This window comes from Nansenia antarctica (genome assembly GCF_963989245.1).
Source record: "Nansenia antarctica genome assembly, chromosome: 19".
Classification (NCBI taxonomy): Eukaryota; Metazoa; Chordata; class Actinopteri; order Argentiniformes; family Microstomatidae; genus Nansenia; species Nansenia antarctica.
Genome location: NC_137692.1, coordinates 14,740,695 through 14,758,344, shown reverse-complemented (window position 1 = coordinate 14,758,344; position 17,650 = coordinate 14,740,695). Strand labels below are relative to the sequence as shown.

The window sequence follows — 17,650 nt, the reverse complement described above, 5'->3', positions numbered from 1 at the left end:
CACAACTGTGCAAACTTAACAGTGCATATAACTCGTTTTAAAAGTGACTTAATTAGGATCTATTTTCTATCACGGATGCTTTCTGAAGATTGTGTAAGTCTAGGAGCAGGGAGGAGACCAGATGAAAGAATGAAGTTGAAAGGCAAAATGGCCGCTTTACTTGATAATCCACAGGATAGAACAGGCAAGGACTTTAGAAAATAGGCAGCCTCCTGCCAGGATATTAATCTCATCCCTATAGGCTACCTCGTTATTGTTGGAGATCAGACCCACCATGGTGCTGTCATAATAAGTCAACTTGATGATGGTGTTGGAGCTGCATGTGCATGACAACACAGTCGTGGGTGAACAACAGGGGACTGAGCAGACAGCCCTATGGGGGGCCGCGGTATTGAGAGTCAGTGGATGAGGTGCACTCAACTCTCATCTCAACTCATCTCATGATTTGCATTTTTCTTTTAATGAACATTGAAAAAGTTGCTTCAAATTCGCTTTGTCATTTTATGGAAATACAGCTATTAATAATAAATAATAATAATAACTTTAATTTATATAGCGCCTTTCAAAAAGCCCAAGGACGCTTTACAGGGGAATGATCGGACAGACAAAACAGAAAACAAACAACACAAAACTGAAACAACGACTAGGGGCCAAAGGCCTTGGAGAACAGATGGGTTTTGAGGGCTAGTTTGAAGGAGTCCAGGGTGTCAGGTTTTCACTGGTCAAAGTTGCTGTGTGCAGTGAAATGTCTTTTTGATAGCTTTTTGATTGCATTCGAGATGTATTCGGTGTCACAGCGGGGGAAATGTTCATCATGCTCTTTCGCTTAGCTAAAGGTACCATGTGACGCCCGCTCTCAGCGCTGCAAAGGCATTCTATTCAAATGTTACATTTGTTCTATTCAACTGCGTGATCCTGCCCCACGCGCAGGCTACAGCTATCACTCAGATACAGGGACGTAGGCTACTGTATTTCGTGAGAAGGAATAATACAACGACTCATGCAGTATGGGTTAACTATAATCAATATGTTCATATGTTCCTGAGCGAGAGTGCTGCACAATGCAATATGCGCTTTATAGTTACTGTGCGTTTATTCTCATGTTTATTGTAATATAGCCTTCATTCTTTCATTCTTGACGAATGTTCAAGAACATGTTTTGTTCCTGTTGTTATTATATGTAAATTAGGCATTGCGTTCTCTGTTTACAAGCAGGTCTTCACTGGTCAAAGTGTAGCTGTGTGCAATTAAATGTCTTTTTGATAGCCTTTTGATAGCTTTTTGATAGCTTTTTTATCTCTATTTGTCCATGTCCATGAATATCTGGACTTAAGTGGGCAGAATAGGCTACAGCTACCCCACTCCACACGCCCTGCAGCCTTCAGAGCTCGGCATTCTATTCAAATGCTAAATTATGTACCGGGGAGGTGTTGGAATAGCTATCACCAATCAATATGAATGATAACGATCGAACCTTTGCGGAAAGTGGCATGTGGATACACACGGGTCGGGAAACCATCAGTGTTAGCTAAAACTAGATTTTCGTTAAAACATGGAACAAATCAAATGATATAATGTAATCATGTTTTGTTCTTACATTATTTATCATAATGTCATTGTCTATTTGGGAGGAGTGCACCTCTCTTGCTTATTGTGATTGTGTGAGCGAGCCCCCTCTGCCTCTCCCTCCCACTCCCCCTCCCATCATAACTGTACCTCTGCTCTGCTTCTATTCAAATGCGTGAATCTCAGGTGGGGAGTTTATAAATTATTGTAGGCCTATATAAATTAAATGTGTAGTACACTAAAAGGATTTTTACAATTACTAAAAAATAAGATGATTAACAAGTATAAAACAGAGGTAGGCCTATAAATATAGTTTTTGTTTGGTATTTTTTAACTTTTAGTTAACATGCGTAAGTAAAATTGTGTTTATAAATGTTTCTATGTCTTGATTATGCACTAATGTAAAAAGGGTAGGCGCATTAATATAGTTTTTTTGTTTGGTACTTTTGAGTTTTCTGTTAAGATGCGTAAGTGAAATTTTGTTTAGAAAAGTTTCAATGTTTTGATTATGCACTCATGGGGGGAAAAAAAAACATACATGTAACAAGGGTAGGCGCAATAAGCCATGGCTTCAGCCTACACCTTTTTGGTCCTGGTGTTACGCATTGTGACTGTGTACATTTTTAATATATGTATTATGAATTGTATAAGGGACCAAAATAAACATTGTCATTCATTCTCATTCATTCATAAACTATAATCCCTGCGACATTCACACAGTGAATTCAGCACATGTCGGCTAAGAGAAGCCTTTATCAAGTCTTATAACATTTCTTGCATTCGAAAGTGACGTGCGGATACACACCCTCATTGATCCTCCTTGGACTCAAATTAAAATATGTAAAGATATAGGCCTACGTAGATGCACACTCTAAAGCTTATGGGTTGCAAATGGGTTTCATGCCACATGTGCTCCTCTCACGACGACATTGTCAATTGTAATGCACCATTACCAATCCCTGCGACGTTCAAGAATAAGAAATAAAGGATGGCGGCAAATACACAGAAATACTGCAAAATAGCTGTATACTGGCTTATCCTGGTGTGATTTTTTAAATGTAAGGATACTGGGTGGTAGAACGCCCATATCTAGGAAAAGTCATGAAAGGAGGGTCCTGAAATGTATTCGAGTGCAAAGATATGATTTTATTTTTAACTCACCGTCACCATGAATCCACAGTGGTGCTTCTAGTGTTAACCAGTGCCTGGAATAGTGTGACAACCTGAACGGCGTGCGTGCGTGCGTGCGTGCGTGCGTGCGTGCGTGCGTGCGTGCGTACGTGCGTCTGTGCATGCGTGTGTAATGGCTTTTTTGTCTTGTGTAAAGGCTGGGGAAAGTTTGCCCGTTTGACCCGCGCTCTGACCAGCAGTAGAGGGGTACTACAGCAGCTGCAGCCCACAGTTCACAAGGGAGAGAATGTCCACAAACACTCCCGGTTAGCTGAGGTACGCTTATGGTTGTGTATGAATATGAATGTTGTTGTCATCCCATGTGGCTACAACGTGTGTGTGTGTGTGTGTGTGTGTGTGTGTGTCTGTGTGATGTTAACATATGAGTTACTTGAAGTACTTTTCCAAACACACACATGAAATGTCATCATTGATGTCATCAAATATAGTTCAGTTCTCACTGAGATCATCCTTGGCAGGTACTACAGCTGGGCTCAGACATCCTGCCCCAGTACAAACAGGAGACCCCCAAGACCCCTCCCCACATCATCCTCCATTACTGCCTGTTCAAGACCACCTGGGACTGGGTGATCCTCATTCTCACCTTCTACACGGCCATCATGGTGCCCTACAACGTCTCCTTCAAGACCAAGCAGAACAACGTCACCTGGCTGGTGGTGGACAGCATTGTCGACGTCATCTTCCTGGTGGACATAGTGTTAAACTTTCACACCACGTTCGTGGGGCCGGCAGGGGAAGTCATCTCCGACCCCAAACTGATCCGTATGAACTACCTGAAGACCTGGTTCGTCATCGACCTGCTGTCCTGCCTGCCCTACGACGTCATCAATGCCTTTGAGAACGTGGACGAGGTCAGTGCTTTTTACAGCTGCTTGCACCACCATTATTATGTCAGTTGTTTCTCCATTACAGTTCAGTCAACACATTTGGGTAACACATTACTTGAAGGGGGTTTACTTTAGAACATTTGACATGAACATTTCATAACACCTTTGAGTGTTTCTACCTTCTTCATCTCTGACATAACATCTCTAGAGATAGGCTGTAAAAGTAAAGTACCTTGGTCAGTGTTGGTGTCAATTGAAATGTATATTCACTCAATTCAAGAAGGAATTATTCACTAAATTAAAGGGAAATCAACTGGCCACTTGATACATTTCATTTTGACTTTGGGCATTGGATGAATAATAAATGTGAATGAATGTCACCTAAACCTGACCTTGATAAAAGGGGTCTTTATTTTGACATAATCTCTCCAAGTGTAATGTCAGATGTGACATTCACAGTGATTACATGTGTTCTAATAGTTGTGAAGAGTTGTGAATGCCTAGATAGTAAAGTGGGGCAGGTAAGTGTACTTACTTAAGTGTACTTACCTGCCCCACGAAAAAAAAAAAAAAAACATGTCAGTAATTTCTCACATCTTGAGAACACCATGAGGTCAGCTTGTTAACCGTCTTATATTGCTGGACTTAAGGCCTCCTTTGAAGACCCATAAACCTGCTGTCATCTAATTGTCTTTTGCCTCCATATTGAGCTAAGTACGGTGGACTGGTTGTGTTGGTGTGTAACCGTCCTCTCTGGGGATTTACGGTCTCTGAGTGCCTCTTCAATGTTTACCACCAAAAGCTGCTCGCTAGAAGATAAGAGAGAAAAAGGATTCTCTTTGAAAAAAGATTTTGTCATTAGCTCCTTCCTTCGATACTCATTCACCATGGAATAAAACCCATTTTATCCAGGGGGGTATCAGACACTCGATATTTTTAAGGGGGCTCAAAGTAGGTGAGGAAGGAGCTCTGGAAATGTTACGATTTTGTTTTCTGCAATATGGAGCCATTAGGCAACATTATGCCTAATTCTATGTCAAAATAGCTAGCTGGCTAGTGCCAGTTTCAGAAAATTGAAAAACATAATAGTGTTTGTGATAAGTACAGTGCGGCAAATAGGGTAGTTAGAGGTATCTATAGAGCCTCTGGGAGGATAGATCTCTGATTTGGTTTGGATCTTGCTGCTATGCAGACAGACACTGCACCTTTCTCTACAGAGCTCAGATGTGCATGCTTTACGACAGCCACCTCCCCTCTCTACAGCTGTGTCACTCACTCTCCTCTCTAAGTCTTGCCTTTGAAGTTAAGGCTTTCATTCCTCTCTGAAACTTGTAAGAGGGAATATATGGATTCGCTGTGTGGGTAATTGCTCCCCTTGCACCCTCGAGGACTGTATGAACATCTCTGGAAATAGAGGATGAGGCTGGCAGAGTGGCTTCATCCATCCACCACTAGCCCAGTAGAAGGCTGTCAGTGGTTTCGTTACTTTGAGGTAGAGTTTACAACATATGTTGTTCTGAGACTGAAGTCTCACTGATGCAGTGACATTTTTTTTCTTTTTTTTCTTCATTTTCCCTTTCCCCCTTACTCTTCGTTTTATAGCTTTGGAAAATTATAGTTTTGTCTGGGCGGTTTTGACGTCTGCAGTAATTATTTGTCAGGGGAAACATGGTACCTGTCATCTTTAATGAGCTCCCTGTGGAGAGGTTAGTTGCAGCGTTATCACGGCTATTCTGCAGGTAGCAACAGAAGCGGATCAAATGAGCTCCCCGTTTTGCAGTTAGCTTTAGCACAGCTAGCCAAGCACGTAGGAACAGGAGAGCATTACGTAAATTAGTTGTCAGTGTTTTAGTGTTGTGCTGTGTACGCGTGTACATGTGTGTACGTGTGTGTACCCTGTGTGTGTGTGTGTGTGTGTGTGTGTGTGTGTGTGTGTGTGTGTGTGCGTGTGTGTGTGTGTGTGTGTGTGTGTGTGTGTGTGTGTGTGTGTGTAAGCTTGCCTAATTACTTTCACACTACACTAAAACACACAAAACTCCTTCCCTGGGTCACTGTACCATGGAGCGGGTCATAGTTCATTAAACAGATTCTGACATAGATTAATTATCAAGTCGATTGATTACTCTGGTCACCTTCCTATTAGCATGCACTGCACCCTCTACATGCACACACACACACACACGCACACGAACACGCACACGCACACGCACACACACGCACACGCACACGCACACACACACACACACACACACACCCACACACACACACACACACACACACACACACACACACACACACACACACACACACACACACACACACACACACACACACACACAGTGTTGCTGTCAATTGTCATTTAGTCTGATTATCCCCAGTTTGGAAACAGTCCTGCGTGCGTGATAGTGTGTGTGTGATAGTGTGTGCGTGATAGTGTGTGCGTGCATGAGTGTGTGCATGTATGTAACGTGCTGTAGAAGCATTTTGTAGCCGGACATATTGCTCAGGAGCATCACTTAGTGAACCATTCGTTCGTGAAGGCCATTTGGTGTCATACAGGACGATGTCAAATGCTGTGGCCATGAGTGGCGCCATATATTTGCAGGTCCAGCAATTTGCTCCATTCTAGTCTTTCAGTGTCTCAGCACAGTGACTGCTGACAGCTCACAGACACCAGGACATTCACAGTCAGGGCTCTGTCTGTCTGTCTGTCTGTCTGACCAGTGAAAAGGGAAACACATTTGTTTCTGTCATTTTGAATCAACGTAGCCTCACGTTCTACATGTCCGTTTTTAACTTTTTTAGTGGGGAAGAATATGATGTTGCTGGTAAACATGTCATATTTTCTATTCTACATGGGACAAGCCTGCCCAATAGAGCCCATTCAAAGAGTAAATCTAATGTCATAGAAATCATTTACAAAGCTCAATATAAATGTGTATAGTAGCTCTTGACACTATGATTACATACATTATGTGGTAGTAACATGCATCTGCAATTTGCTAAACATCATCACTGAAAAAGACTAACAGACTGATTTTGTTGTCTCCTAAAGCACAATCTGTAGAATGATTTCAAAATAATGAAAACCATCCCTTGGTTTTGGTGAAAAAATTATTATTGACACCTTAATAAGATTAGTACAACTGCCTTACCATATGATGCCCAAAACATTACGTTCGTCATTGTTTGTGTTTTTGTTGTAGTTATAGTAGTAGTATAATTTTGTTAACATGTTCAAACATAATCAAAGCTTCAAATGGCTATTGTAGCACATAAAGTGCTATCTGCATGTTAACATCTCTTGAAATCATTTCAATCATTGTTCTGGTGTCAATCAATCATTGTTCTGGTGTCAATCAATCATTGTTCTGGTGTCCAAGTATCCCACGCTTTGGCAATATGCACATCTTACAGTGTGGCTTTGACTCTTTATCTTGTTGTCACACATTGTTTGTTATGCTGTTTTTTTCTTTAACATAATTATGATTTCTACTATCTCTTCTAGTGGCACATGTTTGAATTCATCATGTTTTTTTAAATTTGATTGAATGTATATCTCTTCTCTTCTGTTTGACCATGCTCACTTCACTTCTTTCTTTTCTTCCTCATCCCCTGTTCCGTTTGCATGGCCCCTCCTCTGCCTGTGTTTATATATGGGACCTGAAGAACTGGAACCACCGAGCTGTCACTCAAGTAGGCCTTTCATCCTAGAACTTAGTTCTATTCAGTTGGTTTGAGTCCAAATAGATAATAACGATAAACATAGAGTTTCATACATGGGTACTAGATAAACATAGAGTTTCACACATGGGTACTAGATAAACATAGAGTTTCATACATGGGTACTAGATAAACATAGAGTTTCATACATGGGTACTACGGTAGATAAACAGACACATACTGAATTCCCACAGAGGGGGAAATACCTGCAATCACTGGCAGACTCAGGGGGGGGGGGGGGGCAGGGGGGGCGACCGCCCCTCCTGGTGCCCCCACGGTTGAAAAACGTCTCGCTTAAGTGCCCTTTTGAGTGGCAAAAATGCCCTTTTGAGTGGCAAAAATGCCCTTTTGAGTGGCAAAAATGAGAGGACGTGCCCTATTGGTGCCCCTCCAATGGTCTAAACTTGACCATGTGCCTCCACAGTTGAAAAATGTCGCACTAAAGTGCCCTTTTGAGTGGCGAAATTAGAGGATGTGCCCTATTGGCTGCCCTTCCAATGGTCTAAACTTGACCATGTGCACTGATGGGGTCCCATGTTGTGCAGTAGGTGCCCTTTTTTTCTTTTCGCCCCTTCAAACAGCCTGAGTCCGCCACTGCCTGCAATTGAGGGTACATACCTGAACTGGGAACTCACACCAAACACATAAACATACACTTCTCATTCATATTCATTTCTATAAACATATCTGTATAAATGTATGGTCTGTCATGTGTGTCTGCGTGTGATGTTGTCCTGTTTTAGCAAATGTTGTGTATTAAATCAGAGGATTAAGTTAGTGTTAAATTAAATTGATCTCTTTTCATGACATCCATTGTCAATAAAAACAATGATATTTTATAGAACTACTGTATAATCATTCACAGGATGTTGACCAGCTTAGAAATGTTTTTCAGGTACATTTGCAGAGGCCACTTATCTACTTATAATATATGCGATGATAGGTTATTTCACAAAGTAAAGATATAAAAAGAATCAATCCATCCTGAATGTTGGAGAATGCCCATTACGGTGTTTTTCACTTTTAGACCCAATTCAATAAGAATATATAGACAATGAAACAAACCAAACTATTTCTACTGCTAATCATTTTAGAATATAATTGTTCCTGCACAGTGTAGGATAATGAACTAATTGCTGGTTTGCTAAGATTATTGAATTATTTGGAACTGTTACCAGTATGTATTGAGACAAAGTACAAATCCTATTAGTTTGCAGACAGGGCCAGATGGTGGTGTGTTCTGGCACCAAAGGAACATCAAAGTCGTAGGTGTGACAGTAAAAGTACAACAGTGAGACGACTGTGAGAAAGTCTGTTGAAATTAGAATGCCATCAACTTTCTTTTCTTTTTACATTGAACATAATTGTTGTGTCGGGTAAAGAAATACAAACGGCCATTCCTGCAGTTCATGACAAAATGTAAGTGTCAAAAATAGTAACCAATAATAATAATAATAACCAACCCTTTGCATCTATTCAAAATGTACATTCTTGCAGTATGGAAATAATGTTACTTCGACTTATCCCAGAGACACCGTCAATCAATTAATTTGACTGGGGACCCTTGTTCTGTTACACATTCAGAAGGAGATTGTGATTGGGAGTAAGGCCAGGACTAATGAGGCCCTTGCCAATCCTGCTTGACTACACATTACCATATGCAGAGATAATAACACATGGATAGGATTAAGAATGATCTAAAGAATACACACTCTGCCAACACAGACATTCGGTATGTACCCACACAGTATACACACAAACATGCACACACATGTTGGAACTAATCCAAGGTTTTCTGTAGGATCTCAAAAGACTGAAGCTATATTAATCCTAATGTTTACCGGTGAAGTAGTAGCTCCTATACTGTTCAGACTGGGAAAAAGTCTTCATTCTCCTTTTGCGTGCAATGAATGAGCTAAACACACATACTCTACCTACATGAAGATGGAAAAGGACTGGGTGAATGCATTTTGACTAGTATATAATAGTATATATTATAACTGTAGTCAAGTTAGTTACGACAATCTGGATCCAGTTGCAATACAGTCAATATTAATTGCATCTGTCAAGTTTCACACTCAACTCAGGGCCTGATTCATTCATCGTTTGCACCAGGGTACAAATTGCGCCGTTTTCTTCCCAAAGGAAATTAAACATAGAAAACTGGTAAACATAAAGGTTAAGAAAGGGAAGGAGTTTCCTGTGTTCTGTTCCAGTTATGTTTTGAGTGTTTTATCTCATATTTTAAGAAACAAACCTGTTGCAACACCCTTACTGAACCAAACCCTCAGTGGACCAGGCCCTTAGTGAACCAGGCCCTCAGTGAACCGGCCCAGTGTTTTCAAAGAACCAACGGCCCATCTCTGTCTCTTTGCATCTTCCACTTTCTCTCCTCTTTTTTGTCTCTCCCCTTACCCCCAATCTTTCTGTCTGTCTGTCCCTCTCTTTCTCTATCTCTCTCCCAGGGGATCAGCAGTCTGTTCAGCTCTCTTAAGGTGGTCCGGTTGCTCCGTTTGGGCCGTGTGGCCCGCAAGCTGGACCACTACATTGAGTATGGGGCAGCCGTCCTGGTCCTGTTGGTGTGTGTCTTCGGCCTAGCTGCCCACTGGCTGGCATGCATATGGTACTGTTATATCTTTTCACCCAAATTTCACCCAAATTGACATCAGTGCATCATTTAAACCCAACCGACACATGTGAATCTCTCAGAATTTCAGGATTCGTCCATAAACCCTCACTTTGCTTGCTCAAAGATTGCACTGAATCTTTTAATCCTACCAACAAGCAAATTTGTGACATGTTCTCATATCGAGATCTGATGTAATGATCAGACTTTTCTTTCGAAAAATGTGAATACATTTCCGCATTGTTGAAAATCACTGACACATCGCTAGTCAACTAACACAGCTTGTTTTGTGAGCCTGTAAAGTAGTGTTATAGTTAACTAGGTAGCAGTGGGGATTACACACCGAATCCATTGCGTTGCAGTATTTTGGCTTGACTAGCGAGTTGTTGTGTTGTGATTCTCAACAATGTTGAAACGTAGTTCAAACGTGTTTCAAAAGAAAAGTCAGAACATTTTGATTGGTTGCGGATTGATTGGTTGCGGACCAAAACACTAGAACGTGTCACGTTTGATACAAAGTGGTTCTTTGTCTAAACACAACAGGTACAGCATCGGAGACTATGAGGTCATAGACGAGGACACCAACGTGGTGCGGACCGACAGCTGGCTCTTCATGCTGGGCGAGACGGTCGGGACGCCGTACCACTTCAACACCAGCGGCTCGGGGAAGTGGGAGGGCGGGCCTAACAAGGACTCCGTTTACATCACCTCCCTCTACTTCACCATGACCAGCCTCACCAGTATCGGCTTCGGGAACATCGCCCCCACCACTGACGGAGAGAAGATCTTCGCCGTGGCTATGATGATGATCGGATGTGAGTGAGAAGAACCCTGTTTTCTTTTCTTAAAGTGATCGTTTTGCACACGTTACACATCACACATTAGCGACTCCTGTTTATTAAATACTTTTTGTATTGTAACAGAGGTTTAATTCCCATATGAATGTCGTGCTTGATATACAGTATATGCTTTTAGAAATATATATATATACTTTATTTATATAAATACTTATTTCGTTTATTTGTGCACAGTGTCAAAGGCAGGACCCAGCAGCTTTCCACAAAACAAGGGGTGTGGATTCCCATTTGTGACCTATAGCCGTTTCACCCTATGCTCTTCATATGTTCCTGAATCAATCCCCTGGCCTCCCACGGCCCTCATGACGTGTTGTTTAAAGGGTCAGTTCAGGATTTTGGTTTACAAATCAGGAAGTCTTCTCAATTTGAATAATATACCGTTATTCTTGAAATAGCGGAAATAACCATATAACCCAAAAAAATTGACATGCATGTAGGCCACAATACATAATATGTGACACATTGATAGTCAACTAACACAGCTTGTTTTGTGAGCCTGCTAACAATGTAAAGTAGTGTTCTAGTTAACTAGGTAGCTGTGGTGATTACCCACCGAATCCATTTCGTTGCAGTATTTTGGCTTGACTAGCGAGTTTGTGTTTGTGATTCATAACAACAAAAGAAAAGTCTGAACATTTTGATTGGTTGCCGACATGCGGACCAAAATGATCAGACTGTGTCACATATGGCTGTAGAATTTCTTGTGGAGATGTTTTTACGTAGTTAAACAGATAGCGGTCTTTTGAGCCCTGTATAGCTTGCACTATATAGCTTATAATATTATAATAGTTGTTCAAGAATGTGGCTTTGACCAGAAATGACATCAACACTCTACAACACTCCAAGCAAGTGGAAAATGAGGTATAACATCCAAAATCCTAAACTGACACTTTAAGGGTTAAAAATCATTCTAGAAGACACTATATATATATATATATATATATATATATATTATTCCTCCATCGGGCCCCATTGGGCTCCAGTGAAACTGAAGAGCCATGGTAAGAATTAATGAGCTCATTATGCGCTTTAACTCTCTGCATCGCTGGGAGTTGCGTTTTAACTCTCTGCATCGCTGGCATTGCACTATATATCCAGATCACACAAAGTATTTCACTGCAAACACATTTAACTGTTCCCAAAATAGATTAAGAACCATTTCATACCCTACCCTAACCCTAACACTAACCATTTGAATCAGATGTTTCTTTTATAAATTAAATTGGTTCCTCGCTGAGCTTTCACTAGAGTTGGAAGTCACTTGAATCAAATTCTATTGAATCCAAATATATTGGAATTGCACTGTAATGCAAGTGGAATTACTCTATGGTGTTATCCAGTTGAATCCTTGATTGTTAATTATTTATGAGGATGCCCTGTCACTGTTCTATTTTTACTGTACACTGTGAATGTTTTGGCAGCACAATACCACATCATTGATAGGGGACTATACAGCGGTCCTGTTGCTATGGCAACTACTGGCCTGGGGCATTTGGTTTCTGACAACTGTATAAAAACTATCTTCTAAAAAGCCAGTTGTTTGTGGGTACCAGCTAAGACACGATCATACTGACAAAGCAACAATGAGGAAGACCTGATTTAGAAGATGATAGTATTGATGAAGTGATAGATTATCTGACAAAAAGTGAAATCTGCACAAACACTCTCACTCTCTCTCTCACTCTCTCTCTCTCTCTCTCTCTCTCTCTCTCTCTCTCTCTCTCTCTCTCTCTCTCTCTCTCTCTCTCTCTCTCACACACACGACCCAACAGATCTGCATGTACCCCACACATGGCCGAGGCCGGAGACAGGTGTGTAGGCTAGCTCAGGGTTATGACAGCACCCAGGTAGGTGGTAGCAGGTGTGTAGGCTAGCTCAGGGTTATGACAGCACCCAGGTAGGTGGTAGCAGGTGTGTAGGCTAGCTCAGGGTTATGACAGCACCCAGGTAGGTGGTAGCAGGTGTGTAGGCTAGCTCAGGGTGATGACAGCACCCAGGTAGGTGGTAGCAGGTGTGTAGGCTAGCTCAGGGTGATGACAGCACCCAGGTAGGTGGTAGCGGGGGTATGGCTTATGCGTCTCTTTCGATATGGCATCTCAATGTCTCTCAATCACCTCCTCACTTCTTTCTCTCAGGTAGGAAATAAACACTATTTAAATAACACCCGCCAACAGGCAAGCCACTCCCCCATTTACCCACTTAGCTTACCATGACAGATAATTGGATCGTGCCAATATACCGGTACTGTAGAATTCTAAAGATGTCTAAAGAATTCAGATTCTGAAGTGGAAATAGAAATGCAGCTTTAATCATAAGTCACACATACTGTAGGTGTCACACCTCTCAATCTCAATTTGGAAAATGCATTGGTTGCTGAAAAACTAACGGTATTGCATAGACATCCCCAAGCAAATGCAAAATGTGCCGAACAAGCACACACACACACACACACCCACCCACCCACCCACACACAGATTACTGCTATACAGTATCGTCTTCTCATAATGATTAAAAGATGAGGGTGGCTTGTTCCCTCATCCAGTCCAGCAGGGCTAATTAGGACCGCAGGACCGCATTGCCAAGAGACTGAACACTTCACAGAGCAATGCCTTTGATCCACACACACTCCAGGTGTTACCTTCCTATCCAAGCATTGCTATGGCTTATCTCCTGCAAACTTCCATACAAGCTAGGGGGACTTCAGAATGATCAAACATATGTCTGATATAAGGACGTCTAAGCAAGTCAGATCCAAGATTTGATGAAAGCTGAAATGATGCACTTTAGGCACATGGCATACAGTAAATCATGAATGTTGTCAGTTAGCTCAGAAATGATTTCTCTACTGTGGTTGCATTGAGCATCCAAGCTGTTTCCCCCCCAAAAACATCACTACTGATGCAGTACAGGTGACTGATTTCAGGACCCTCCTTTCAAAACCTTTCCTAGAAATGTGCGTTCTACCACCCAGTATCCTTACATTTTCTAAATCACATCAGGATAAGCTAGTATAAAGCTATTTTGCAGTTTTTCTGTGCAGGAGGCAGGCTAATTTACAAGTGGTGAACATGGCACGGCTGTCCTAGTGTTAAATGCCTGACATGAATAGCAACATGAGGAAGGGGTATTGATAAAGACAAATTATTAGAAGCAATGTTCAGAAATGAGAATGTGTAATAGGGTTGCAAAGGGTAGTCATAATTCTCAGGAGGATTCTCCCAAACAAGGACACATAGACACAATAATATATGTTTACCCGGGCAGTTTGCAACTCCATACTCCTCTACAGCTGTGACACATCAATGTCATCATATCAAGAAGTGAGTGAAAGAGAGTAAAGTTTGTGTGAGAGCTCAATGCTAGAGAGGATGTAGGCACATTACGACAGTCACATGGACCTTTATAGTGTCTGATCTTCATCTTCAAACGGAGCCAGTGACAACATGCCAACATGATGATTTAGTATTCTGCCACATGCTTCAAATGGTGCACAGCATGCATACTCTGGCTGTCTCTGGCATCTCATTTATTGGGACCAGTAAATAGACAGAAAGCATGTTCATGTTGTTGTGAGGCTTTCTTTTACAATAATTGATTAAAAAAAATATTACCTTATTGTGTATCATAATAAATAAAAAATGTGAGCCAATACTGACTTCTGAACTGTACGTCATAACAGCTGTTATAAACATAACTTAACATAACATTACATAAGATGGCATTGTAGGGTATCTTGGAGACAGGAGACATGATGTGCTTGTACTAGTGTGAATGATGATCAATGCACTCCTCTTTTAGCCTGGAGCACTACAGATGGTCATGCCTGCTTCTGACGATATCGTAGAAGCAGGCATGCAGATGTATGCAGATATGTTTCTGAGGATACCGTACCTTGCCTGTTGATAACACACTTTGTTTTTGTATGCCATTGTAATGCTGGTCTTTCTGTTGGAAAGGTATTCAAGGAGAAAACAGAAATACATTCTTTGAGTTTTGGTTTAGGCCTGCGAGCACTTATGGTGAAAGTTGAATGTTTCTTTGAACTATTACATTGATTATTTTGTATTGATACACTATTCTCATTCTTCCTATTTTACTCAATGTAATTTTGTGTGTTAACATTTCTGTTAACACAGCAGGACATACTGGTGACCAAGTTTTCACATAGAGCTAACTTTGATGTTACTGTGTATAGTCCAACACTATATACAACACATATAACACTAGTAGACTAGAGTCATCAACATCATATTCCATGCCATTGGAACCTAGGATCAGGGATGAGTTTCATGCAGGCATGAGCGAATCAATTATAACATAATATTAACTTGTGTTAGTAAGTAATGTGACCACTAGTATGTAGAGTCTGTTTATCATGTCCATAACCATCTGAAGTTTATTAGGGAATAAATGTGCAGTTCTTTATCCCTATCCTGTCCAAGTCTTCAGCATGGCATCTTTAGTCACTGAATGTCAAGACAGCATCATTCCACACATGCATTGGGACAGTCGTGTTAGTTGTCCACTAAGGAAAACATTTCTAGCTGTAGCTAAAGGCTTATAGCATCTGTTATAACTAATCATAAAGCTATAACTAATCTGTTATAACTCTATCAGGTGCATACCAGTATACTTAACAACAGTATATGTTACATGTTGACATGCCACTTTATGATAGACTTCTTATGTCCTAAATCATTAAAGTAAGTAAAGTGATCATCATTCCATTGTTAGTATAACAACAATATAATGTGCGATGCACTAATGGGTGGAATGAGGACGTAGCAAAACTCTTGAAATAAAGCTTAAAACAATATTTGGTAACACTTCATGGTGAGAGTAAGGCAAGGCAAGGCACGGCAAGTTTATTTGTATAGCACATTTCATACAACAGGGGCAATTCAAAGTGCTTTACATACATTATTTGAAAATACAGCAAGAGCAGCATAGTAAGAAAATAGTTACAATGAATAAGAGCAAATATAAGAAGTAAATAGATAAAACATAAGACTATAGTAATAAAAAGACATTGATAGAAGTGTTTGTGTTTAATCATAACTGCTGCAAAACATGAAGGTTTTTAGCTTAGATTTAAATATTAAGAGTACTATTAATTATTGCAAATAGATTAACTTGTAGTTACTTTGGGATTCCAAGACCATGTACCATTATTAAGAAATGATGTTGCTATTCTATGGCTTTTCAAATAATGAGTATATTTCTCTGTAAGCAATCATGTTGCCATGTTATACAGTGGGGTGCAAAAATGTGGGCACCCCTAGTCAAAATGCCTTTTACAATTATCTAAGTGAAAAGAAGCAAACCTAAGCTTTAAATGGTACAAAGTTAAACATATTTTTAACTTTTTACAGTTTCAAAATAATAAAACAAGGAAAAAGTTAAACATGTTGTACTTTGTAACTCCTCCTCGGGCAACTATAACAGCTTGCCGGCTAAAAAGTCTTTCAATTCTTGTTTTGGGAATTTTCCCCCATTCGTCCTGGCAGAACACCTCGAGCTCAGAAATATTCTTCAGCCTTTTCTTCTTGATTTTGAGGTATGCTTTGGGTCTTGCTGGAATACCCAACCTCTCTTCAACTTTAATTTCTGGGCTGATCATCGAACATTAGAAAAAAAAAAGTAAAATGTTGGTTTTGTCAGTCCAAAGCACATTGTTCCAATAGGCTTCAGGTTTCTCAAGGTTTTCTTTTGCATACTCTGCCATGTAGGTCTTTGTTGTTTAAGGTACGCTGTATTGTTGTCCTGTAAACAACTAGACCGGTGTCTGCTACTCTTTTTTGCAGCTCTTTTGCAATCTCGGGCCAGGGCTGGACTGGCCATCTGGCATACCGGCAATACCGGCATCTTTGCCGACCGGCAAAAAAACAAAAAAAAAAAAAAAAAAAGTTGCTTTTATTTTTTTACATTATTTTTTTTACCAGCCGGCCCGGCCGAAAGCTACCATCGAACGGCCCATAAATCGAAAGCTGCCATTGAACGGCCCATAAATCAGGGACAGCGGCCCATTGGTCAATTTTTTATACAGACACTGGGCTGGCCCAATCAACAGAGAGAAGGGGGGGGGGGGGTCAGGGGTCACGCACGCACGCAGCACCAGTCCTCCGTCTCAGTTTCGCGGTAGTTTTGGGCCGAGCCGGCTGGCAAAATAAATGTAGTTAGCCTGGATAGTTACTAGATAGATACTGAGAGAGATGGAGCGCAAAAGCACACTAAAACGGAAGGGAGGCTGGGAAAAACTTAGGGAGAAAAACAAGAAGAAACTCGAGGCAGATGCTGCCAAATGTGTAAACATTAGGGACATGTTTGCTGCACCCTCAAGTTTACCACAGCAGCAACAGCAACAGGTTGAAGAGGAGGCTGGCAGGGAGGAGCGGGAGCAGGGTACAGATACAGAGGATAGAGAGGATACAGAAGAAGCGGGGCCGAGTCAGCCTGTAACCCAGTGGCGTAGCGCAAAATCCCGGGGCCCCCCCGCAAGGTGGCGGCGGGGGCCCTTTCGCAACGGAGTAAAAAAAAAAAAAAAAAAAAACGGGCGTTTTTTAGAGGCCGATGCGTTATTGACGTTGCGAAATTTCGCAATGCACTCTACATTCTAAATGCTTGATTTAGCAAAAGGTACAAACAAGTAGAATAGTACACCAAAAACCAGCCAATCTGGCAACCCTGTCTCCGCTGCATCAGAGTCTACTTGTTGCGTAAAATTGGCCAGGGTTTGTCAAATCCTTTGTTGGACATCTCGTTTCTTAAGTCCTGCTATATTGTGGCATTTCTTTACTGTTTGCCATCTGGTCTAGGAATACCCAGGGAGACGCAGACAGCAGAAGTAGAATAGAATAGAA

At 41.1% G+C, this 17,650-nt stretch overlaps 1 protein-coding gene across 1 annotated transcript in view; it reads left to right on the top strand.

Moving 5' to 3' along the window:
• Positions 1-17,650, top strand: part of LOC308174209 (voltage-gated delayed rectifier potassium channel KCNH1-like) — a gene marked incomplete at both ends in the record, with an annotated part of 75,228 nt that overhangs the window by 14,279 nt on the left and 43,299 nt on the right. Inside the window, 4 exons of the mRNA XM_080549291.1 lie at positions 2,894-3,012; positions 3,216-3,608; positions 9,773-9,930; positions 10,477-10,748. Coding sequence (XP_080405417.1) covers positions 2,894-3,012; positions 3,216-3,608; positions 9,773-9,930; positions 10,477-10,748 — 942 coding nt within the window. The remainder of the gene's footprint in view (positions 1-2,893; positions 3,013-3,215; positions 3,609-9,772; positions 9,931-10,476; positions 10,749-17,650) is intronic.